This window comes from Triticum aestivum, chromosome 2A (assembly GCF_018294505.1).
Source record: "Triticum aestivum cultivar Chinese Spring chromosome 2A, IWGSC CS RefSeq v2.1, whole genome shotgun sequence".
NCBI classification, from domain to species: Eukaryota; Viridiplantae; Streptophyta; class Magnoliopsida; order Poales; family Poaceae; genus Triticum; species Triticum aestivum.
This window is the reverse complement of record NC_057797.1, coordinates 159001504-159027060: the sequence shown is the minus strand read 5'-3', so window position 1 is coordinate 159027060 and position 25557 is coordinate 159001504. Positions and strand designations below refer to the sequence as shown.

At 45.9% G+C, this 25557-nt stretch overlaps 2 protein-coding genes across 3 annotated transcripts; one reads left to right on the top strand and one right to left on the bottom strand.

Moving 5' to 3' along the window:
- Positions 1-269: 269 nt before the first annotated feature.
- Positions 270-2256, top strand: LOC123188119 (putative polyol transporter 1). 2 transcript variants are annotated; one of them, XM_044600159.1, is made up of 3 exons: positions 270-550; positions 603-625; positions 719-2256. In XM_044600159.1, the coding sequence occupies exon 3, from the start codon at positions 730-732 to the stop codon at positions 2134-2136; it is 1407 nt and encodes a 468-aa protein (XP_044456094.1). In that variant the 5' UTR covers positions 270-550; positions 603-625; positions 719-729; the 3' UTR covers positions 2137-2256. The 2 variants fall into 2 exon arrangements, with proteins under 2 accessions (XP_044456094.1, XP_044456092.1); XM_044600157.1 differs by having other exon boundaries at positions 273-625.
- Positions 2257-7370: 5114 nt separating this feature from the next.
- Positions 7371-9626, bottom strand: LOC123188120 (polyol transporter 5). Its single transcript, XM_044600160.1, has 2 exons — positions 9411-9626; positions 7371-9291 (listed from the first exon to the last, which is right to left on the bottom strand). Exons 1-2 carry the CDS (start codon positions 9520-9522, stop codon positions 7856-7858), a joined length of 1548 nt encoding a protein of 515 aa, XP_044456095.1. The 5' UTR covers positions 9523-9626; the 3' UTR covers positions 7371-7855.
- Between the last annotated feature and the right edge of the window lie 15931 nt (positions 9627-25557).

The window sequence follows — 25557 nt, the reverse complement described above, 5'->3', positions numbered from 1 at the left end:
ACTGTACGTCTCCACGCGACCACGGGTGATCATGCACCGCAGGGATGTAGCCAGCCAGCGTTTGCCGGTCCACGGCACGTCATCAGTGACCAAGGTCCTGAATAGGACCCACATGATCAATTGACGATTCTTTGGGCCACGTTCTTCCTATTGGTCTAAGATAAGATCGGCAGTCGGAAATCACTGGCAATTTGACAACGAAATCATGCACATACATTATGCAGCACGTCTATGCTACCTGCTAAATCACTAATCTGTATTAAAATAAGTGGGCAAGCGACCTGCTTGACCCATCACCCATGGCGGGTGCACCCATATCATAAGAGCATAATAATCGGTGTCTATATAAGAGTGCTATACTAGTATAATATACTGCGCAACACAGGACGGCAGTTCACTCATCACAAGCTGCCAGTCTGTCTGTTAGTCGAACGATCAGTTCGTCCTAAGCAGATGAAAATGTCTCCGGAAAGACGAGGAGCGGAGGGCAAGGAAGAAGGATCGGGGATGGCTTCTGCTGCGCTCTCGGAGGCGGGGGCAGTCCAGCCAAGGAACAAGGGCAATTTCAAGTACGCCTTCACCTGCGCCCTCTGCGCTTCCATGGCCACCATCGTCCTTGGCTACGGTACACACATGCTTTGTTTCCTTCCCGTATGTCAGATAGAGTACGCATCTTCTTCTTCCTTGGGCCATGCATAACTCTGTTCCGACTGCCCAGACGTTGGGGTGATGAGCGGTGCGTCGCTGTACATCAAGAGGGACCTGCAGATCACGGACGTGCAGCTGGAGATCATGATGGGCATCCTCAGCGTGTACGCGCTCATCGGGTCCTTCCTCGGCGCGAGGACGTCCGACTGGGTCGGCCGCCGCGTCACCGTCGTCTTCGCGGCCGCCATCTTCACCACCGGCTCCTTGCTCATGGGCTTCGCGGTCAACTACGCCATGCTCATGGTCGGCCGCTTCGTCACCGGCATCGGCGTGGGCTACGCCATCATGGTCGCGCCCGTGTACACGGCCGAGGTGTCGCCCGCGTCGGCCCGCGGCTTCCTCACGTCTTTCACCGAGGTGTTCATCAATGTGGGCATCCTCCTTGGCTACGTCTCCAACTACGCCTTCGCGCGCCTCCCGCTCCACCTTAGCTGGCGCGTCATGCTCGGCATCGGCGCCGTCCCGTCCGCCCTGGTCGCGCTCATGGTGTTCGGCATGCCGGAGTCGCCCCGCTGGCTCGTCATGAAAGGCCGCCTCGCGGACGCCAGGGCCGTGCTGGCCAAGACCTCCGACACGCCTGAGGAGGCCGTGGAGCGCCTTGACCAGATCAAGGCTGCCGCCGGCATCCCTAGGGACCTTGACGGCGACGTGGTCGTCATGCATAAGACAAAAGGCGGCCAGGAGAAGCAGGTGTGGAAGGAGCTCATCTTTTCGCCGAACCCAGCCATGCGGCGCATACTGCTCGCGGCGCTCGGCATCCATTTCTTCCAGCAGGCGACGGGCTCCGACTCCGTCGTGCTGTACAGCCCACGCGTGTTCCAGAGCGCGGGCATCACCGGCGACAACCACCTGCTCGGGGCCACATGCGCCATGGGGGTCATGAAGACGCTCTTCATCCTGGTGGCCACGTTCCAGCTCGACCGCGTCGGCCGGCGGCCGCTGCTGCTGACCAGCACGGCCGGCATGCTCGCCTGTCTCATCGGCCTTGGGACGGGCCTCACCGTCGTGGGTCGGCACCCGGACGCCAAGGTCCCGTGGGCCATCGGCCTGTGCATCGTGTCCATCTTGGCATACGTGTCCTTCTTCTCCATCGGCCTCGGGCCCCTCACCAGCGTGTACACCTCGGAGGTCTTCCCGCTGCGGGTGCGCGCGCTGGGCTTCGCGCTCGGCGCGTCATGCAACCGCGTGACCAGCGCCGCGGTCTCCATGTCCTTCCTGTCCCTGTCCAAGGCCATCACCATCGGCGGCAGCTTCTTCCTGTACGCCGGCATCGCAGCGATAGGATGGATTTTCTTCTTCACCTTCATTCCGGAGACGCGTGGCCTGCCGCTCGAGGAGATAGGGAAGCTTTTCGGCATGACGGACACGGCCGTCGAAGCCCAAGACACGGCCACAAAAGACAAGGCGAAAGTGGTGGAGATGAACTAGTGAGCCAAAAGTCACCCAACTGTTGCTAATGTACCATAGAAGATGTATCTGATCAACGTGGTAATATACGTGTCACGGAATCGTGGTGCTCATTGATGGATTGTTTGGACAAAATTTCAAGAGAATTGTTTCAAGATTGGATCAATCGGGTAAACGTTGACATGACATCTCTTGGCCCGTTGATGCTGCTCAGCGTGTCATTGATATCCATTAGCACTTGCATTGCATGATGGATAGCTTTATCTGGTGGCATTTGGCATTTGTTCGGTTAAATCGTCCTTTCAATCTATATCTATATCTATATCTATTTATATCTATGTCTATATATCTTATCTCTACTAATAAAGCATGGAGTGCTTCCGTCGGTTCACCGTCACACCATTTTATAAAGATCCCCTATGTTCTCTGTAAATTAACCCACAATACACGTTTAAGTCACAACTAAACTGTTTTTAACATTTTCTTAAAAGATCCCCTGACATTTCAGGTAATAACCCGTCATTCATATTTAAGTCAGACGAATCTTTTTTAGTTTAACATTTCAGTTAATCAATCCGCAGCTTATTTAACACAAAATTATCCATATCCTTTAAACTGTAACTTCAAATTTAACATGTTATATATGAAATTTGATTAAAAAATGTGTAGAATCTAAATATGATACTCCCTCTGTCCGAAAATACTTGTCACTGAAATGGATGAAACGAATGTAGTTAGAACTAAAATATGTCTAGATACATCCATTTCTCCGACAAGTATTTCCGGATGGAGGGAGTACTATTTAGCTGTTAAATATCTCTAAAATATTGTTTTGGTGCAAACTTAATCTATAGTGCACGTTCCGTTTTTCTTTCATACCGGCGATGATCCAAATTGTAAATAAACACCTGTTAAAACCATATTGGGAGGAAAGGAAACATCGATAACCAAGCATGCACACCTCTGAGAAACCTCGCGAGGGAAAAACGCGCGCGCGCACGCGAGAGAGAGAGAGAGAGAGAGAGAGAGAGAGAGAGAGAGAGAGAGAGAGAGAGAGAGAGAGAGAGAGAGAGATGCCTTAGGACTGAGCACATTCAAATGTGTTTTCGTGCGTGAGCACTGAGGCCATCATCGGCAACACAAATGTGATGCCATGTGAAAAATAAAAGACATGAACCTATTAGGGACTTGAGTCATGATTATTGGTTTAAAAGCGTGTGTTATTTTCTCTCCTGTTGCAATGCACATAGTCTTTTGCTAGTCGGAATTAACATCGCAAAAAATTAACCGAAGACCAGACATTCGGTCGCTGAACCGAACAACCACGACCCTTGGACGTTGTTTCTTTTCTGGAGGTGTTGCTTTTGAAGAATCTTAATCGTAGGGCCGGTGGTACTTAAATCCTCAACGTTGGACTTGAGTTCCGGCGATGTTAGGTTGTGGTGGCTGCTGCTTGGCACTCTCTCGAACAACATCAACTGCTTGTGTAGAGTATGTGGGTGTCTTGGAGTGCGGTGTGCGGGTGGCGGCTTGCGACAGTGTTATTCTTCCCATGACAACTTGAATGAAGATGACATGTCACGACTTGGGGATGACCTTCGTCCGACGTGCCACAAAGACTTGGTTCCCTCGGCTTTGGCCGACCAACCTTCTTTGGTTTGAAGGAATTTCATAGAAATTCTAGAGGATAAGATTTTTATAGGATTTTTTCCTTTAGAGCCATTTGGTTCATAGGAATAGATTCCTATTCTTACATATGATTGGTTCCTATCCTCCACATTTCATAGGAAAATAAAAATTAGCCTAGACTCAATGAAAAAATTCCTTTGGTGTCAACCAAATGACATCTCGTTTTCTATTCCTACTCATGGGATTTGAGATACATGTCATCTCATTTCCTACAAAATTTCTATTCCTGCGATAATTCTATCCCATGAACCAAAAAAGGCCTTATTCGGCTAACAAAGCAGCGTAGTCTAAACTGGAGCTCTTCTAGATTTGGATGTGGAGGCTGCTCGCGTCTTTCTCTGCCGATGCCACAGTGACGGGCGACAATGAGTGATGATTAGGTTGGGCACTAAGGCACATGCATTTCCCAGGGCTTGAGTTGTAAAATAAATATTATTATAAGGGCATTCTGTGCAAATCTCCAACAAACAGAGTCCTCTACTTGTCTCTTGGAGTGATCATATGTGATATACGTAGTCATCGTAATTCTTTTATTTAATGGATGTGTGGTAATTCCTCTAAAAGAAGCGGTGAAGATTTCAATATATTAATGTGAGCAAATTTTAAAATTTCGATGTGAGTTTTTCTTCTCTCTCCCGCATGTTGAATATTAACATTGTAATTGTCACCCTATTTAAAACCGAATGTGTTGCTGAAAAGAAAAAAGGATTATTGCTACAGAAGACACATCTCAGTAAATAGCATGTCCGGTTCTTTGTTTTTGATACATCATTTATGTTGAATGATAATAGCTTGCGTACTTCGAAAAACACATTGTTGAGCTCAAAGATATTAATCAAATTTACTTTTTATGGACCGCATGTTTTTGGACATATTTTCCACGATGCTTTATAGTTTATTATCACCATCCATCATCCATCACTGCTCAGGATGGGAACGGGCCAACCGACCCTTGCCTTGGACCTGGCCCTCATGGCCTCAAGGCCAATTTATGAGGCCACGGGTCAGACCCATTTTCTAAAATGCCCATGGCCTTGCTGGCCCGATGGATATCTCGGGGCGGCTCAAATACTAGTTGTTATCTAGTATTGCAGGTAATCAAATATGTTGCAGCTACGGGAAAGAAGTCTTTTCAATTGTGTATCTGAGCGAGGAACAATAAAATTAACAAGCTGTATAAAAAAACATCTGCACAAGATCACCAACAGAAAATTCTTCCATAGTAGCAACATTCCGAAGCAAACTTTACAAGCACCTAATAGCAAGGATCAAGACTGTCAAATGATCCAACAAATTAGGACGTTCATTGCCTTTCTTCGTCATGTGCTCAAGGTTACTGACTATTACTCCCACATATTGCAGTGTAATCGCCATCTGTATTACCGTCTTACTCCATTTGATTTGTACGACCCACTGGAGTTTGAAAATTACATTGAACATGCAATAAGAATAACTAACACTTGTGAAAGCCCACACTATACCAAGATTTGAAGACTTTAATAGCCACTCTGCTAGAAACGAGATCTAGTAATAGTTGGACAAACATCGGGTTGAGGCATGACTGCATGTGGTACAGGCATGCAATCCTTCACCATCATTCTAGAGGGGTGGACAAACCTGACCATGTTGCAGAATAAAACGAAAGAAGATGTCAAAGTCGTTGCGCCAAATGCCAGCCAACTGTTTTCTTTGATTGACAAACGTACTACCAAGATCCAAAGAGAGCCAATAGATCTAGCAACACCTACCCTCATAGGCCCTATCTCTATGTCGGTTTAGACGTTGTCGAGGTAGGGGGGGGGGCTGAAAATAACTTATTTCAACGCGCCATCGCGTTTTACTACCTCACTGATGCCGCGGAGAACTAAATAAAGACCTACCAGAACTAAGAAAAATGAACGGGGCAGGTCCCACTCCTCTCACAGTGGACAATGCACAACCATCAGGAGATTGAGCCGGCGGCATGGAAAAGCCTTGGGGGTCGGCTAGGCTTGGGAAGATAAATTTGCTTGAATGGGCTAGCCTTTTCATTGCTATAGTGAACTCGTTCGGGCCTTCCACATGATCAACAAAAAGTGAACATTCTGTAACCACATGATATATTATTTGTGGCATTATGTGGCAAATTGCCGCTTTTTTGCACAGGGTTAGCGACTGACTGAACAACATTAGACCGGCCCATTGGTAGATACACAATGTACCACAAGAACCGGTTTTGGGAAGGTTCGTGGCCATCTTGGGAATCTTCTAAAAGGTTCCTCAACTGATTTCCTTTTTTTCTGTGTTTTCTTTTATTGGCTTTCCGAGTTTCTTTATTTTTTTGTTTTTCATGATTTAGGTTTCTTTTCAAATTCACAATTTTAAAAAAATGTTTGGGACTCTACAAAAAATATCCATAATTTAAAAATGTTCCCAATTTCAAATTGTTAGCTAATTTGAAAAAATATTTGTATTTTCAAAAGGTGTTCACAAAATTTTAAAATGGTTGTGTTTTGAAAAATGGCCATGTTTTCAAACAATCTTCGTGGAATTTCAAAATATGTTACCTTCCAAAAAAAATCACGGCTTCAAAGAATTTCGATTTTTCAAAAAAAAACAGACATTTGAAAATTGTTCCAAATTCAAAAAAATGAGTTTTCGGAAAACCATGTTTCCAAAAAAATACAAATACAAAATATGTTTGAATTTCAGAAATTGTTTGGAATTTCAAAAAAAAAATCCCGCTTCCGTAATTTGTTCACAAATTCAAAAAATGTTCCTAGTTTTTTAAATGGTAAATTTCAAAAAATGTTCTTGTTTCTGAAATTCTTCAGTATTTCAAAAAATGTTCACGTTATCAAAAAGTTCTGAAAATTAAACATTTTTGCGTTTTCGTAAAATGTTCCATTTTCAAAAAACTGTTAGAAATCAAAAGAAGACAAAACACAGGTTCGCTACATGGTCACTACAGTGCCGTCTCGCTACGATGCGTCTGCATGCGCTGCTGGCTGCAGACCTGCAGTGGGTCGGCCCGCGAAGCTTGTCTTTTGGGCGCGACGAGCGTCCAATAGGTAGGTGCTCCCCGTAACTAACCCTCAAAGAAAAAAAGGTGCTCCCCGTAACTACTTCCCTTAACACAATAAATCCATCACCAATTAGAAAAAAAAAACATAAATCCATCACAGCTATCGAAAACGAAGCCCGTGCATCATCACATGGCAGTGTCAAATATGACCAAACAAACTGCGTAAATTATCGTTGCACATGCATCGCCGCGAACATGCAAAAACTTAAAAAATATCAGATAATCTACTATAATCACTGTGCTGCACACTAGGCCTGTTTTGACTAGCTGGATACGCACGCTCAACCGGTCGAGCGCTATACCAGTAAAAAACTTGGCACAAGACCAGCTGGTTGCTTACGTTTGTTTCAAGATTTCAAGATTCCGATTCCCGTGATCAAGCCGATCAACTTCAATATTCGCTGCGGTGGCCAACCGCTACCGTTTTGTAACGAGGACACATGAATATATGCATAATGTAACCATGGCGTGCTGCCTGAAAGTACGTATGTACACCCACGTCTTTACAATACACATACTGATAGTTTTTTCTTACACATTTTCCGTGGCTCGCCTGACTCACTCGATCGGCAGGTAGATTCCTCGAACCACCGCCAGTTTTTCTCTCCTAACCAAAGCTCGCGTGCACTTGACCCATGCAGCGCGAGTACGAGACAAACGCCACGGAAGTAGCTAGGGCACACCTCTACAGTCTACTACAGTAGTCTAGTCCGGCGGCGATTAGCCTTGGCATTGGCACTGTCGGATTGCTCACAGCCTGCTACCCGGACAAAACGAGCCAAATCGCGAAAAATTAAACTTATAGCACATTTAAGAAGCCATTAACGTCTCGATCGAGCTGGAGCTTGCCGTCGCTCTCCGGCAGCACCGGCCGGATCAGCGAATCTTCCCACGCTACTTCGTCATCTATGTGGCAGTGTGGCAGCTAGCTAGCCGAGACGGACGGATACAGCGCAAGTCTTCGCATCGCGATCTGCCAACTTGCGTTCAGTTGGTGGCGGCCATTTCCACCTTCTTCTCCTTCCCGGCGTCGTCGTCGGCATCCGCGGCGCCCTGCTTGTGCGTGGCCGTGTGGCCGAACAGCGAGCTCATGTCCTCCAGCGTGCGGCCGCGGGTCTCCGGCAGGTAGGCGAAGAAGAACACCCAGGCGAACGAGGCGATGCCGGCGAAGAGGAAGAAGGCGCCGCCGATGGTCATGGCCTTGGACAGCGAAATGAAGGTCATGGAGATCACGCCGCTGGTCAGGCGGTTGACGGCCACGCCGAGGGAGCAGCCCAGCGCGCGCACGTGCAGCGGGAAGATCTCCGAGCTGTACACCCAAGTGATGGGGCCGAGGCCGATGGAGAAGAAGGCCACGTAGGCCATGATGCAGAAGATGCACAGGACGATGGCCCAGGTGATCTTCTCGTCCGGGTGGCGGCTGATGACGGTGAGCCCCGTCGCGAGGCCCACTAGGGAGACGATCACGCCGCCCGTGCTGCTCAGCAGAAGCGGCCGCCGGCCGATGCGGTCGAGGAGGAAGGTGGCCACCAGGATGAAGACTGTCTTGGTGGCCCCGACGGCCACGGTGGTGCCGAGGAGGCGGTTGTCGCCCGTGATGCCGGCGCTCTTGAAAACTCGCGGGCTGTAGAGCACGACGGCGTCGATGCCCGAAGACTGCTGGAAGAAGTGGATGCCGATTCCCGCGATGAGGATGTGGCGCATGGCTTTGGTCGGGGAAAGGATGAGGTCCTTCCACACGCGCTTCTCCTCGCTGCTTCCTTTGTTTTTGGGCACGGCGACCACGTCGCCGTCGAGGTCCAGAGGGATGCCGGCGGCAGTCTTGATGTCGGCGAGGCGCTCAGCGGCCTCCTCGGGCGTGTCGGAAGTCTTGGCAAGAACAACCTTGGCGTCCGCGAGACGGCCCTTCATGACGAGCCACCGGGGAGACTCGGGCATGCCGAGCACCATGAACGCGAGCAGGACGGACGGCACCGCGCCTATGCCGAGCATGATGCGCCAGCCGAGGTGGAGGGAGAGGCGGGCGAAGGCGAAGTTAGAGACATATCCGAGCAGGATGCCGAAGTTGATGAACACCTCCGGGAAGGAGGTGAGGAAGCCACGGGCAGACGCGGGGGACACCTCGGCCGTGTACACGGGCGCGATCATAAGAGCGTACCCCACGCCGATGCCGGCCACGAAGCGGCCGAACATGAGCATGGCGTAGTTGACGGAGAAGCCCATGATGAGGGCTCCCGCGAAGAAGATGACGGCGGCGAAGACGATGGTGAAGCGCCGGCCGATCCAGTCGGACGTCCGCCCCGCCGCGAAGGAGCCAATGAGCGAGTACACGTTGAGGATGCCCATGAGGACCTCCAGCTGGGTGTCGTTGATCTTCAGGTCCTTCTGGATGTACAGCGACGCTCCACTCATCACGCCGATGTCTGCAGACCCAAACAAACCGTGATCAGCCCATGCAAAGCACGTACGTACGTACCTACCATATGCAACAGATCCAGCCAAATGGTCTGTGCGCAAGAACTTTAGGGCGAGCTAGACGTACCGTAGCCGAGGAGGATGGAGGTCATGGAGGCGAGGATGGCGCAGGCGAAGGCGAACCTCACGTTGCCCTTCTTCTTGGGCTCGACGGCCGCCGGGAGCGCGGCGCGGTCCATCGTCGACGACGCCCCTCTGCTCGCTGCCTGAGGATTATGCCGACGAGGTCCTCCTTGTGTATAGTTTAGTGGTGCTCGAGAGCTGGTTTCTATGTGCCAGTGGAGTGTTGCGTTGCCGGGGAGGGACGCATTTATAGACACAACACACAAGTTGGGGGCTTCAGCTCAGCTCAGAGCCAAAGACACAAGGGCAGAAGGTGGAATAGTATACGTAGGCGTGGGCCCGCATCGCGGTAACTGGCATGTGGGCCCACAGCATGACCAAGCGTGCCGTTGAATAATCATTCAGCGGTCACCGGGTGGTGTAGCTATCTCCTCTCTTGCAAAATACGCACGTCTCGCCTTGCTGCCACAGTCCCATAGGCGATGCCAGATTAATCTGCCGCACGACCACTTGGGTCTTCGCCTCGTTGGACCGGCGCTCCTGGAGTTGTTGGACGTGGTTATCACCGGATCACCTCCCGGCGCCGATATGGCTGAAATGCTGCATCGTCTCTTTTCTGACGGTCTGAATTTGGTACAAGTAATAATAAAAAATGGGATTAAGATGCATGTGGGGTGGATCAGTCGTCAATTTGCGTGATTTTATCCACCCAAAAGGAAAAGGAGAAGAAATATCTGCGTTCTTTCTCACTAGGGCAGCAGCATCCCCTTTGGATTAGGGCAAATAGAAGGGGAGAAGGCCTCCCTCGAAAGCGAACCGTACAAAGACTTGTAGCGCCACTTTCACCACTCATGCATGCTTGCATTTCATACGCAGTATTGCTGTCCTTTGAGTTTCGAGCATTAGACATGTGCTCCCTTCGATTCCAAAATGATTTAAGTCTTAGGTTTGTCCTAAGTCAAATGTACTTATGTTTGCTCAATACTTCGATAGGATTGCAAACGCTTTTACATAAGCTTCCTAGAAACCCGGCTCAATTTTCAGGGGGGCGGGGCCCCTTCCTCCTTCTTCTTCAATCACAATAATCCATCTGGCAGTGTACGTAAAGCAGGTAGCTTTGTTTACGTAGATGTAGCATTGCCCCTATCACACAATATAAGATCGTTCTTCAAGCTAACAATAGTTTCAAAAACAATCTTACATTGTGAGATGAGGGAGTATACGCCAAGATCTACAACATTAAATGTGTATAGTATGAAAATATATTTCATAAATAATCTCACGTGACTAATTTGATGTTTACTAGTAAATGCGCACGTGCAATGCACGTTGATATTTAGGCAATATATTAATTGCACGCGGATATTAGGTATGCTATTATTTGTGTGTTAATTCTATGATTAGTGCAATATTTGGTATGATATTAATTGCACGTTAAACACGTTGAACGCTCGTCATTGGAGTAATCTAGGTCGTTGGATTGACTTAGATGATGATCGAGATTAGTTGGATCTGCCCCTTTGGGTCTTTTTATATTGACTATTAATAATGTATGTGCAATGCACATTTATATTAGGTAGAATATTAGTTGCACGCTATATTAGGTAAGATATATATGTTGCACGTTGGCATTTGGTAAGATATCAATTACTTTTTTCGCGGGAAGGTATTATGTTAATTACATGGCAGATTTCATGGGATAACGTTGAGTCAAAACGTGTTTATAACCAATGGCAGTGGTGGGTAATTAGAGCGTTAAACGTGTTTGATGCTCAATATTGAAGCGATTTGAATCGCTAGATAACATGATTTGACGGTCGAGATGGTTTGGATCTACCTCTTTGGGTCTTTTTATATCGGTATAGATAGATGATATAGATATAGATATATTCTTCTATATACTTGACAAACTTAATTATTTTTTACTATGGATAAACCCAGAGGCTAGAACTCAATTATTTTGGAATGGATGTAGTATTCTCTTGAACGCTCAATATAAACCTTGCTTGTTCTTTTGAATTAACCTGGTAGCGATTCTCTATTATACTCATATAAAAAGGTTTCTTAGTACACCTGGCATTGACATATACATTCTCTTATTTCGCAAAAAAAAAGACAGATACGATCCCTCTATGCTAATGCTAGCAAACAAAACTCCCTCTATTTCATTTTGCTTTGCACACTACTACAAGTTAAAGAAGGCACATTTTTTGATGTATTGGCTTGCTGTGTCTTGGTTTCGTAATATGCAATGTAATCCAAAATAACTAAGAAACTGATAAAGGCCGCCATCTAGCGCTATCACGTATATATCTGCCAATAAACTATAATTCAAATGTACAAATTAATCCACACAGCGCGCCGGAACACACCAGCGCCGGATCACATGCTCGATCACAACCAAAAAGAAACAAATATGTTTAGTTTTTACATGCTTGAATCCAAAAGAAAAACAATCCGACTGTCCATGCATTTCTGCCCTACCGGGCCAGCAATCCTAGTCGTTTCCTTCCCGATCAAGGTGGTGATGTCACTGTCGCATAGGCAGCCTCCACGTCCGCGTTTGTGTATCCCTCGGTCGCGTCCTCGTCGTCCGCTGTTGCAATATCTGGTAGCTGATGGATTGCACGATGATTCTTGCATCGGCATCCAAAGAGTCCACATTCAAGGTCAACATCTTGGCCTCCTCCGCATTGGCGGTGATGTGCAACTTTTTTTCTCGAGCGCGGCCTTCCTCTCTTCAATCATCCTCCTCCTCTGTTCGAGCTTGAGCTTCTTGTCAGTCGCCTCCATCAACAGTTTGAACCTCTCCGCCTTCTTCTCCCCCTTGACATCCAAGCGCTTCACACATGCCTCCTCCTTCTTCGCCAAGATGTCCTCAAACCTCTCCATCAGCTTGGCTGTTGCACCTTCTTGATTCTCCCTCTCCTCCTCCCACTTCTCCCACCATAAATTTATTCTAACCTTCTTCGGCGGTTCTTCGGTTTGGTCAGTAGGGTCACCGGTTTCTTCCACATTGGCTTGGGCGGCGGTCTTGGCTACGAAAATGTTTCACTTCGGTTGTCCATTCAACTTCAACCAACAATGCATGATGGTGAATGACTTCTTCTTGTACACCACACAAGCATGAGTAGGCTACGAAAGAATGCATATACGACTAGTGAGCAACAAAACAAATGCATGTCCGGCTAGTGATCAACAAAACTATGCATCTTGGGCTAGTATGAACAAAAATATGCATGTCCGGCTAGTGATGAACAAAACTATGCATCTCCGGCTAATGATCAACAAAACTATGCATCTCCGACTAGTGATCAACTTACTTGCTCGGTGATTTGAGCACCGCTAGACCACCGTGCGATGAGATGCTTCAAGTGCCCGCAACACTTGGACACGGCCTCTTGGATGGTGTACCATCGATGGAGGGACTTCCATTCACGGTTGCAGATGAGCGCGTCGGAGTAGGGCGCAAAATCCTTTTGTTCATGGAACCATATGTGAATGTTCCCCCAAAATGTTGTGCCCTTTTGCTCCGTGCCATGGATCGGATCAATGCTAGTGGACAATCATGCATCGCACAACAGCTCATCCTCCCGCATGAAGTTTTCTCCTCTACCCTTCTTCTTTGGATGTCGGTCGTATCATCCAGATCATCATCCTCACTATCCTCCTCCTCCACCCCCTCCCCCGACTGCTGTTCTCCGGCGGCCCAATGATGTTGTTGTTGTGTGCCATCGACGGTCTGAGTGTAGGACTGTTGCGTGGTCGTCTGGGTGTAGGTCTTCTGCTGCTGGTAGATGCCAAACTGGGTGGGATCTGAGTCTTTCACCTACCCGTCCCCATAGCTCCCTCCTCCTCCCTCGCCTTCATCGTGGATGATGACCAACATCTCCCTGTCCTCGGCATCTTATGCCGGCTCCCCCACTCTAGGCATTGAAGCGAACAACGTGTAGGCACCCATCTGCTCTTCATTTGACGTCCGCGCCCGGAGGAGCAACAACGAAGAATACTCGAAGAAGAGCGCGTCGCGTTAACGTCGACAATGTAAGGAACCATACCGGCAGGGGTTCTCAACTGCTTGGCGGCGTAGTAATATGGAGGCTTGTAATTTCCCGGCCACTGCGTGCGTCTGTACTATTGGCGCACCAATCTGGTGGCGTCCGCCATGGCCGCCACACCCAACGCCACCACCAGGTCCACCGACGGCCAACCGTTTCTTGATCTTCTCCTTCTTTGCAGCCCTCGCTTTGACGCGATGATTTTGCCGCGTAGCCGAGCTGATCTTCCGGGCGAGCGTGATGGTCGGATCCTCCGGCACCTCCGCTGGCTCCATCTCCGACAGATTCTTCGATGGTTCCATGTGTCGGCGGTGAAAGGAAGGAGAGGTGGGAGAAAAAGGCGGGAATTGGACGGAGAGCGGCGGGAGTGGAAGAAGAGAGTCGGGGATTTAACACGGAAACAGTGCGGGAACGTAGGCTCCGCCTTCCTTTTGGGTGGACCAGGGGGCAGAGAGCGACGATTTGCGTGTCCGGACTCCCGCAAAGCCCCCCACATTTCTCTTCGGTTTGCGGGAGAAAACATCGTCTGTGCTAGATGGCTTTTGTGGTCTGTAACAGCGTGGTCCAGACGTTTGTGGGTCGTCGTTGGAGATGCCTAATACCCACTCTGTTCTATAGTACAGGAGTATAAGTAATTCATTATGTATTGATCATCATGTGTGTTATGTAGTAATGTGTGTCAGGTGTCAACTTGATTGCATGGGATTTTGGATCGTTCCAAAGTTTATATAATAATTAAATGACATCAACATGTCCATTTAGATATTTCTTCGTGTCAGTCAGATGCCTTTTGCAAAAGCTGTCCTTATTACTCAGGGCTAAAAACTGCAATGCGCATACTAATTAAAAGGCCCCGTTGGAACGGATGAAGTACAGACAACTGCAAACATGCAGCCTGCAACGAACGGGACAAAGGACAACTAGGCATTCTCCAGCAAAGACAAAAGACAACAGGCATTACTTGAATCCTAGTAGCAGCCTCCAAGTATGTCACCTGCATGTCATATATCCGCTTGATAAGATTTTAATTAAGGCGCACAAAAAGGAAGTGACCAGCCCGGTCATCTTATAGAGCATAAATGCACGTCTCAAACGGGTCTTAAATGCCCGAACTAATTGGCACCCCCCTCATATCCAGCTTAAATATGGGATGGATATACGGGGCGTCCGAGCACGCATGGGTGCCTTCGCCACGTCGGATCCAGCCCAGGCTGGCCTATCTGACCACACATATTTCCTGTCCATCAGCTCGCCTGACCAAAACCTAGCGACTTCATTCCACTCTCCTCCGCCACCCAAGCTCCCGTCCGGGGATCTCGGGCCTTCTCTGGCATGGCGGGCAGCCCATTCGAGTCCTTCACCTCCAGACCCGTCGACCTCGAGCTCATCTCATGCGGCCTCGAGGAATAGATGGCCGTCTGGCTTCCTATCCGCCGCTCTCGGGAGGAGGACCGTGCGAGGCAGTGCTCAGACTCCTTTCGTTGGGAATCCATTGCGTCCGCCCAAATGGCGCATGGATCCGGCGTTGGTCGTTGCCTCATCGGAGGCAGTGCGGCTAGTCTGGCGTCCGAATGCGGTGGCTGACACGCAACCCCTCCATTGGCGCATCGAGGCCACAGACGCACCATGGGCCTTGTCTGACGAAAACATGGCGCGGCGTGCCCGCCGTGCGAGGCACTGGGCGCAGGAGGTGGCGGCAGCCCTCGCGGCGGCGGACGTCGGCGAGGCGGAGTCGCATTCTCCGGTGCCCCGTATGGTGCACCAGTCCGGGCGCCGCAACCGCGTCATGGTGGATGTCGCCGGCTCGTTCAAGGATAAATCCATCATTAATCTGACGTCCACCGGCACCTTCAGGTTCCAGGCTCCGAAGATGAAGAGTAGGGCATGGGAGATGGCAACGCCTTGAGTCCTGTGAGACGGCTCGTGTCCCATCCCTACTCTACCATGCCGACGACCAGATCAACACTCTGGGGAACGCAGCCGGTCGCCAGACATGGGCACGACGAAACCGGGCGAGCTCTTCTTAAATTAGGTTTCACGTTGCATGTAATAATATGGATTTAAGGTTTCTAATTTGAGGTGTCCGGTTGTAAAATCAAATATTTGAGACGTGATCGTTCACTGTCCACACGTCATTTTCAGAACACGCCCGGGCGCGTCCTCGGGCGTTTGAGGGGACGAATTTGTCAAGTTCGACTGTAGATGCTCTTAAGGCATACTGTACAACTCGCAACATGTTGTGGTTTTTCCACGACCCATTCCTCTTTTATGTTTCTCTCTCCTCCTTCGTTCATCTTGAGAGCCAGCCACCGGAAGGCTCGTTGAAGCCATCTTGTGTTGGGTAACGTAGTATGCAATTTCAAAAAAAATTCCTACGCTCATGCGAGATCTATCTAGGAGATGCATAGCAACGAGAGGGGCAGAGTGTGTCCACGTACCCTCGTAGACCGAAAGCAGAAGTGTTTGACAACGTGGTTGATGTAGTCGAACTTCTTCTAGCTCCAACCGATCAAGCACCGAACGCACGACACCTCCGAGTTCTGCACACGTTCAACTCGATGACGTCCCTCGCCTTCTTGATCCAGCAAGGTGTCGGGGAAGTAGATGAGTTCCGTCAGCACGATGGCGTGGTGACGGTGATGGTGAAGCGATTCTAGCAAGGCTTCGCCTAAGCACGACAAAACTATGACCGGGGTGTAAACTGTGGAGGGGGCGCCGCACACGGCTAACAATTGATGTTGTGTGTTCTAGGCGCGCCCTTCCCCACATATATATAGGTGGAAGGGGAGGAGAGGCAGCCAAGGGGCGCCCCAAGTAGGATCCAAATCCTAATTGGAGTTTCCCAAGTGGTGCCCCCTTCCATATATCATCGGAGAGAAAAGGGAAGGGAAAGAGAGAAAGGAAGGGGGGGGGGTCGAACCCCCTTTTTCCTTCTCCAATTCGGCCTCCTGCCTAAGGGGGTGCGCCACCCCTTGTGGGCTGGTGTGCTCCCCTCTTATGGCCCATATCTTTCCCCCAGGGGTTCCGGTAATCCCCCCGGTACCCCGATACACTCCGGAACACTTTCGGTGCTCGAATACTATCGTCCTATATATATATATATATATATATATATATATATATATATCAATCTTTACCTCTCGACCATTTCGATACTCCTCATGATGTCCGTGATCTCATCCGGGAATCCGAACAACATTCGGTCACCAAATCACATAACTCATATAATACTAAATCGTCATCGAACGTTAAGCGTGCGGATGAAAGTGCAACTATCCCTAGGTAGTTTTGGTAATTCCTAACAACATATAGCTCATTGATCTAATGCTATTTCAAGATTAATATTTCAGGAAAGCTCAATGATTGGCATGGCATGGATGAGAAAAGTGGACCCCTCAAAATGCTAAGGACAAAAGGATTGGCTCAAGCTCAAAGCTCAAGACTCTACATTTTCTATTTTAGTGATCCAAGATCACATTGAGTCTATAGGAAAAGTCAATACTATCAAGGAGGGATGAGGTGTTGCTTAATGAGGCTCTTGCTCAAAATGCTTAGTGATATGATCCAAAGCCCTCAACTACCTTCTCACATCCACATATGACCTAAACCAAAAGTCAAACTCGGCCCCACCGATTCTTTCTATCCGGCACCACCGAGTTCAGATGTCATAGCCACTGCCACAAACCCTAGGCAAATCGGTCTCACTGATAGGGATCTCGGTCTCACCGAGATGGGATTGTAATCTCTCTATTTCCCTTCGTAACGTTTCGGTCTCACCGAGATGAGCGATTGGTCCCACCGAGATTGCAATGTAAACTCTGTGTTTCCCCTTCGTAATGTTTCGATCTCACCGAGATGAGCGATCGGTCCCACCGAGTTTACCTGACCAACTCTCTAGTTAGCTTATTACCAAAATCGGTCTCACCGAGTTTGTGTAATCGGTCTCACCGAGATTATGTTATGCCCTAACCCTAACCATATCGGTCCTACCGAGTTGCATGTCGGTCCCACCGAAAATCCAAGAGGTCACTAGCTTTGCTGAATCGGTCCGACCAAGTTTATTAATTCGGTCCCACCGAGATTGGCAAGTTGTGTGTAACGGTTAGATTTTGTGTGGAGGCTATATATACCCCTCCACCTCCTCTTCATTCGTGGAGAGAGCCATCAGAACGAACCTATACTTCCAACTTACTTTTTCTGAGAGAGAACCACCTACACTTGTGTTGAGGCCAAGATATTCCATTTCTACCATATGAATCTTGATATCTAGCCTTCCCCAAGTTGCTTTCCACTCAAATCTTCTTTCCACAAAATCCATATCCTGTGAGAGAGAGTTGAGTGTTGGGGAGACTATCATTTGAAGTACAAAAGCAAGAAGTTCATCATCAACACACCATTTGTTACTTCTTGGAGAGTGGTGTCTCCTATATTGGCTAGGTGTCACTTGGGAGCCTCCGACAAGATTGTGGAGTTGAACCAAGGAGTTTTAAGGGCAAGGAGATCGCCTACTTCGTGAAGATCTACCGCTAGTGAGGCAAGTCCTTCGTGGGTGACGACCATGGTGGGATAGACAAGGTTGCTTCTTCGTGGACCCTTCATGGGTGGAGCCCTCCGTGGACTCGCGCAGCCGTTACCCTTCGTGGGTTGAAGTCTCCATCAACGTGGATGTACGATAGCACCACCTATCGGAACCACGACAAAAACATCCGTGTCTCCTATTGCGTTTGAATCCTCCAAACCCCTCCCTTTACATTCTTGCAAGTTGCACGCTTTACTTTCCGCTGCTCATATACTCTTTTCATGCTTGCTTGAATTGTGTTAAGATTTCTTGACTTGTCCAAAGTTGCTAAAATCTGCCAAGAACTAAAATTGGGAAAAGGATAAGTTTTATTTGGTTAAGTAGTCTAATCACTCCCCTCTAGACATACTTTCGATCCTACAAGTGGTATCAGAGCTTTGGTCTCCATTTGCTTTGATTTCCATAGCTTTTGGTAGGCATAGCCTTGGTTTCACAACCTAGGAGGGTATGGCGTCTAGCGAGGGAAATTACCACCGTAGAGGTCCTTACTTTGATGGTACTAATTTTGCTAGTTGGAAGCATAAGATGAAAATGCATATTCTTGGACATAACCCCGCCGTATGGGCTATTGTGTGTATTGACTTGCAAGGTGAATTCTTTGATGGGAGAGAACCAAACCGTGAAGCTACCGCGGAAGAGTTGAATATGCTGCAATACAATGCTCAAGCTTGTGATATCCTCTTCAACGGATTGTGCCCCGAAGAATTCAACAAAATCAGCCGTCCTGAGAATGCAAAGGAAATTTGGGATACTTTGATTGATATGCACGAAGGTACCGACTCCGTCAAGGAATCCAAGTTGGATGTGCTTCAAAGTCAGCTTGACAAGTTCAAAATGAAGGATGGTGAAGGTGTCGCTGAAATGTACTCTAGGCTTGCTCTTATCACAAATGAGATCGCCGGCTTAGGAAGTGAAGAGATGACCGACAAATTCATCATCAAGAAGATCCTAAGAGCTTTGGACGGAAAATATGATACCGTATGCACATTGATCCAAATGATGCCCAATTACAAAGATCTCAAGCCAACGGAAGTCATTGGAAGAATTATTGCTCATGAGATGTCACTCAAGGATAAGGAGGAGCTCCATAACAAGTCAAGTGGTGCTTACAAAGCCTCATGTGAAGCTCCCACATCATCAAGTGAGAAACAAACCTTCAATGAAGAATTGAGCCTAATGGTGAAGAACTTCAACAAGTTCTACAAGAGTAGAAGAAAAGAGAGAAGTTCCAAGTCAAGGTCCTACAATGACAAAAGATCTTCTAGTCGAGAGCGAAATTGCTACAATTGTGGAAGACCCGGACACTATTCTAATGAGTGTACGACACCCTACAAGAGAAGAGAAGATTCTCCAAAAAGAAGAAGTAGAAGAGAAGAATCACCATCAAGAGAGAGAAGGAGTAGAGATGATCGTTATGAACGAAGAACATCCCGGAGAAGCAAGGATTCAGAGAGGAAGGACAAGTCATCAAGGAGCTACACAAAACGAAGACATCAAGCTCATGTTGGTGAATGGGTATCCGGCTCCGACTTCAACAATCACTCCGAGAGAAGCTATCACCCTGACTCCGAATATACTCAAGATGAAGGTGTTACCGGTCTAGCACTTGTGTCAACCAACTCCTATGACATATTTGATTCACCAAATGAAGGACTTGGAAGATGCTTCATGGCTAAAGGCCCAAAGGTATCACACCCCGAGTATGTTGATTTCAATAGTGATGAAGATGACTTGTTAGGTGATGATGATTTACTTGTTGACAACTCTAGTGATGAATACTATGATGAAACGTCAATTAATCATGCTAATCAAGATAAAACGAATGACAATGGTAAGGAGAATATTGAGTTTCTAACTAAAGAACTAAACACTCTTAAGTTAGCTCATGAAACTATCTTAGGAGATCATCAAGAACTTTTAAGGACTCATGAGAAATTACGTTTTGAAAAGCTCAACCTTGAGCAAGAGCATGAGTTCTTAAAGGCAATCAATGATGATCTTCGCAAGAAAAGTTCTTCTTACATTGCCAAGCGTTTACTCTTATCCACTTACATGCCTCAAGTCAAGTCTAGTAACAAGAACAAGAAAGATTCTTCCTCTAGTAGTAACAATAATCATGCTAAATCCAATGTTGTTTCTTCTAGTAGTTCTCTTGATTCCACTAATGATTCTCTTAGCCAAGTTACACTTGAGCAAGAAAATAGCTTATTGAAGGGAATTATAGAGAAAGGTGTTTACAAGAGCCTTGCCGGGAGTAAGCAATTCGAGGAAATTGTACGCAAGCAAGGAAGACACCAGAAGAACCAAGGTGTTGGTTTTGAACGAAAGTTCAATGCCAATGGAGTTGAGTGGGAAGAAGATCAATACCCCAAGACGAAGTTTGTTCCTCAACAAAAGAAGTATGATCCTACTTCCTTCAAAGGGACACAAGCTCAAGATGATCTTCCACCACAAGACCACAAGCAAAAAGGCAAGGATAAGCTTCAAGAGGAGATTAATGCATTTGAAGAAGCTCCTAAGGCCTTGGTCAAGTGGGTTCCCAAGACTACATCAAGTTCTACTTCATCAAGTACGACTACAACTCCAAGGATTCCCATCAAGATGATGTGGATCCCTAAGAAGAATAACTAGAGAATTCCTTAGTGTGACTCCGCCAACATACTTCACTCTTATCATTTTAGCAAGAACAAGTGCAATCAACTTCCACATCTTGCACTAGTTCAAGGATTCACAAACTCTCTTGTTGGTAAGACAAGGGACAAGGTAACCTAATGCTTTCATAGACATCATCTTGTGTGTGCATCACTCTATGTCTATGGATATCCTTGTTTGTTCCTTGTGGGACTAACCCGTGTAGGTATTGAAAGTGCAACTCACTCCAAAGGATTTCTCCAAATGATCTACATCAACATTGAGCATCCACATTGATACGTCTCCAACGTATCTACTTTTCCAAACACTTTTGCCCTTGTTTTGGACTCTAACTTGCATGATTTGAATGGAACTAACCCGGACTGATGCTGTTTTCAGTAGAACTACCATGGTGTTATTTATGTGCAGGAGCAAACGTTCTTGGAATGACCTGAAACTTCACGGAGACACTTTTCAGAAAATAAGAAAAATACCTGCCAAAGATGAAGGCCAGGGGGCCCACCACCTTGCCACGAGGGTGGGGGGGGCGCCTGCTCCCCTAGGGCGTGCCCCCTACCTCGTGGGCCCCCTGTTGCCTCTCCGACTCCAACTCCACCTCCATATATTGAGTTTCGGGGAGAAAAAATTCAGAGAGAAGAAATCATCGCGTTTTACGATACGGAGCCTACGCCAAGCCCTAAAACCTCCCGGGAGGGCTGATCTGGAGTCCGTTCGGTGCTCCAGAGAGGGGAATCCGTCGCCATCGTCATCATCAACCATCCTCCATCACCAATTTCATGATGCTCACCGCCGTGCGTGAGTAATTCCATCGTAGGCTTGCTGGACGATGATGGGTTGGATGGGATCTATCATGTAATCGAGTTAGTTTTGTTAGGGTTTGATCCCTAGTGTCCACTATGTTCTGAGATTGATGTTGCTATGACTTTGCTATGCTTAATGCTTGTCACTAGGGCCCGAGTGCCACGATTTCAGATCTGATCCTATTATGTTTTCATCAATATATGAGTGTTCTTGATCCTATCTTGCAAGTCTATAGTCACCTATTATGTGTTATGATCCGTTAACCCCGAAGTGACAATAATCGGGATACTTACCGGTGATGACCGTAGTTTGAGGAGTTCATGTATTCACTATGTGTTAATGCTTTGTTCCGGTTCTCTATTAAAAGGAGGCCTTAATATCCCTTAGTTTCCGTAAGGACCCCGCTGCCACGGGAGGGTAGGACAAAAGATGTCATGCAAGTTCTTTTCCATAAGCACGTATGACTATATTCGGAATACATGCCTACATTATATCAATGAACTGGAGCTAGTTCTGTGTCACCCTAGGTTATGACTGTTACATGATGAACCGCATCCGGCATAATTCTCCATCACCGATCCATTGCCTACGAGCTTTCCATATATTGTTCTTCGCTTATTTACTTTTCCGTTGCTATTGCTATCATCACTACAAAATACCAAAAACATTACTTTTACTACTGTTACCTTTTGCTACCGTTATCACCACTATCATATTACTTTGCTACTAAACACTTTGCTGCAGATATTAAGTTTCCAGGTGTGGTTGAATTGACAACTCAGCTGCTAATACTTGAGAATATTCTTTGGCTCCCCTTGTGTCGAATCAATAAATTTGGGTTGAATACTCTACCCTCGAAAACTGTTGCGATCCCCTATACTTGTGGGTTATCAAGACTATTTTCTGGCGCCGTTGCCGGGGAGCATAGCTCTATTCTTTGAGTCACTTGGGATATATATCTGCTTATCATTATGAAGAACTTGAGAGATCCAAAAACCAAGATCTATCCCTCAACTACGAGGGGAGGTAAGGAACTGCCATCTAGCTCTGCACTTGATTCACCTTCTGTTTTGAGTAAGCTTGCGACACCTACACCTGCTTCTGCTATTCGTTCTGATATGTCGCATGTTATTGATGATGCCACTTCTGCTATGCATGATACTTATGATGAAACTACCTCTATGCCTGATACTACTATGCCACTTAGTGATTTTCTTGATGAACAACTTGCTAGGGCTAGAGAAATTGAAAATATTGAATCTGATGATACTAATGAAAGTGATGATGAAGAACCACTTGCCATTCCTAAGGGTTATGTTTTGATCAAGATGCTTCTTTAGCCATTTTAGCTTGCAGAAATAGAACTGAACTTAAAAAATTATTAGCTAAATGGAGTAAGCAATCTCTAAATGCTAGAATGAAACCTGACCCTGCTTTTGCTACTTCACCTATCTTTGTTACTGATAAGGATTATGAATTCTCTGTTGATCCTGATATAATTACTTTGGTTGAATCTGATCCTTTTCATGGTTATGAATCTGAAACTGTTGTGTCACATCTTACTAAATTGAATGATATAGCTACCCTGTTCACTAAAGATGAGAGAACTCGCTACTTTTATATCCTTAAAATATTTCCGTTCTCATTAAAGGGTGATGCTAAGATATGGTTTAATTCTCTTGATCCTGGTTGTGTGCGTAGTCCCCAGGATATGATTTATTACTTCTCTGCTAAATATTTCCCTGCTCATAAGAAACAAGCTGCTTTAAGGGATATATATAATTTTGTGCAAATTGAAGAAGAGAGTCTCCCACAAGCTTGGGGAGGCTTCTCCAATTACTTAATGCTTTGCCTGATCATCCTCTTAAGAAAAATGAAATACTTGATATCTTTTATAATGGACTAACCGATGCCTCCAGAGATTACCTGGATAGTTGTGCTGGTTCTGTTTTCAGGGAAAGAACACCGGACGAAGCTGAAATTCTATTGAATAATATGTTGACAAATGAAAATAGTTGGACACCTCCGGAGCCAATTCCTGAGCCTATTCCTAAACCAACTCCGAAGAAGAGGGGTATTCTATTTCTCAGTCCTGAAGATATGCAAGAGGCAAAGAAATCTATGAAAGAAAAGGGTATTAAAGATGAAGATGTTAAGAATTTACCTCCTATTGAAGAAGTACATGGTCTTAATTTACCGCCTGTTGAAGAAACATATAGTCTTAATCCTTTACCTATTGAAGAAACTCATGGTCTTGATAACCCGACACAGGTAGTAAAGGTAAATTCTCTCTATAGATATGATAAAGCTGTAATCCCATTCACTAAAATTGCTAGCCCATGCTTAGATGAGTTTGATAAATTTATGGCTAAGCAAGAAGATTTTAATGCTTATTTTGGTAGACAATTGAAATACAATTCAAATATGCTTGGACACTTGGGTGATTATATGGCTAATGTTAAAGGTGAACTTAAACTTATTAGTAAACATGCTTCTATGGTTACCACTCAAGTAGAACAAGTACTCAAAGCTCAGAATGATTTTCTCAATGAATTGAATAGTAAGAATAATGATAATGCTGTCAGAGTTATGACTAGAGGTGGTAGAATGGCTCAGGAACCTTTGTATCCTGAAGGCCATCCTAAGAGAATTGAGCAAGATTCTCAGAGAAATAATTTAGATGCACCTAGTTCTTCTAAAAGGAAGAAAACGAAAAATGATAGGACTTTGCATGCTTCTAGTGATCCTATTGTTGAAACACCTGAGAATACAAATGATATTTCTATTTCTGATGCTGAAACACAATCTGGTAATGAACCTGAAACTAGAGATAATGTTAATGATAATGTTCATGATGATGCTCAACCTAGTAATGATAATGATATAGAAATTGAAACCGTTGTTGATCTTGATAACCCACAATCAAAGAATCAATGTTATAATAAGAAAGACTTTGTTGCTAGGAAACATGGTAAAGAAAGAGAGCCTTGGGTTCAGAAACCCATGCCTTTTCCTCCCAAACCATCTAAGAAAAAGGATGATGAGGATTTTGAGCGCTTTGCTGAAATGATTAGACCTATCTTTTTACGTATGCGATTAACTAATATGCTCAAAACCAATCCTTATGCTAAGTATATGAAAGATATTATTACAAATAAGAGGAAGATACCGGAAGCTGAAATTTCCACCATGCTTGCTAATTATACTTTTAAGGGTGGAATACCAAAGAAACTTGGAGATCCAGGAGTACCCACTATACCATGCTCTATTAAAAGAAACTATGTTAAAACTGCTTTATGTGATCTTAGAGCCGGTGTTAGTGTTATGTCTCTCTCTTTATATCGTAGACTTGATTTGAATAAGTTAACACCTACTGAAATATCTTTGCAAATGGCTGATAAATCAACTGCTATACCTGTCGGTATTTGTGAGGATGTGCCTGTTGTAGTTGCAAACATTACTATTTTAACGGACTTTGTTATTCTTGATATTCCTGAGGACGATAGTATGTCTATTATTCTTGGAAGACCCTTTTTGAATACTGCAGGGGCTGTTATTGATTGCACTAAAGGCAATGTCACTTTTCATGTTAATGGTAATGAGCATACGGTACACTTTCCGAGGAAACAACCTCAAGTTCATAGTATCAACTCTATTGGAAAAATTCCATCGATTATATTTGGAGGTTTTGAATTTCCTCTTCCTACTGTCAAGAAGAAATATGATATTCTTATTATTGGGGATGTGCATATCCCCGTTGAGGTAACATAGTGTTATTCGAAATTTCTCCGGTTCCATGTTATTCGGAATGAGTTCGTTAACAAGACTTGATCAACCTTGTTAGTGGATTCCTTTTGATGATCATGAGATGGATGAAACTAGAAGGCACAACCTTCTGTACCCCACTTTTACTTTCTGTTATTTATATTAAATAAAATAAAAATAAATATTTTTCTGTCTGTTATCTGATTATCCGTGCAATATAAAAATACCTTGAAATTAAAAGTTCTCCAAATGCCCTGAAAATTAAATATGATTTTTTCTAAAATATTTGAGGATTT

Bases quoted from the DNA above. Each gene is read 5' to 3' on its own strand.
- LOC123188120 (XM_044600160.1), bottom strand. From the start codon at position 9,522: ATGGACCGCGCCGCGCTCCCGGCGGCCGTCGAGCCCAAGAAGAAGGGC. The intron at 9,292-9,410 runs GTACGTCTAGCT...TTGGGTCTGCAG, and splicing joins CTCCATCCTCCTCGGCTACG to ACATCGGCGTGATGAGTGGA.
- LOC123188119 (XM_044600157.1), top strand. From the start codon at position 454: ATGAAAATGTCTCCGGAAAGACGAGGAGCGGAGGGCAAGGAAGAAGGA. The intron at 626-718 runs GTACACACATGC...CCGACTGCCCAG, and splicing joins CACCATCGTCCTTGGCTACG to ACGTTGGGGTGATGAGCGGT.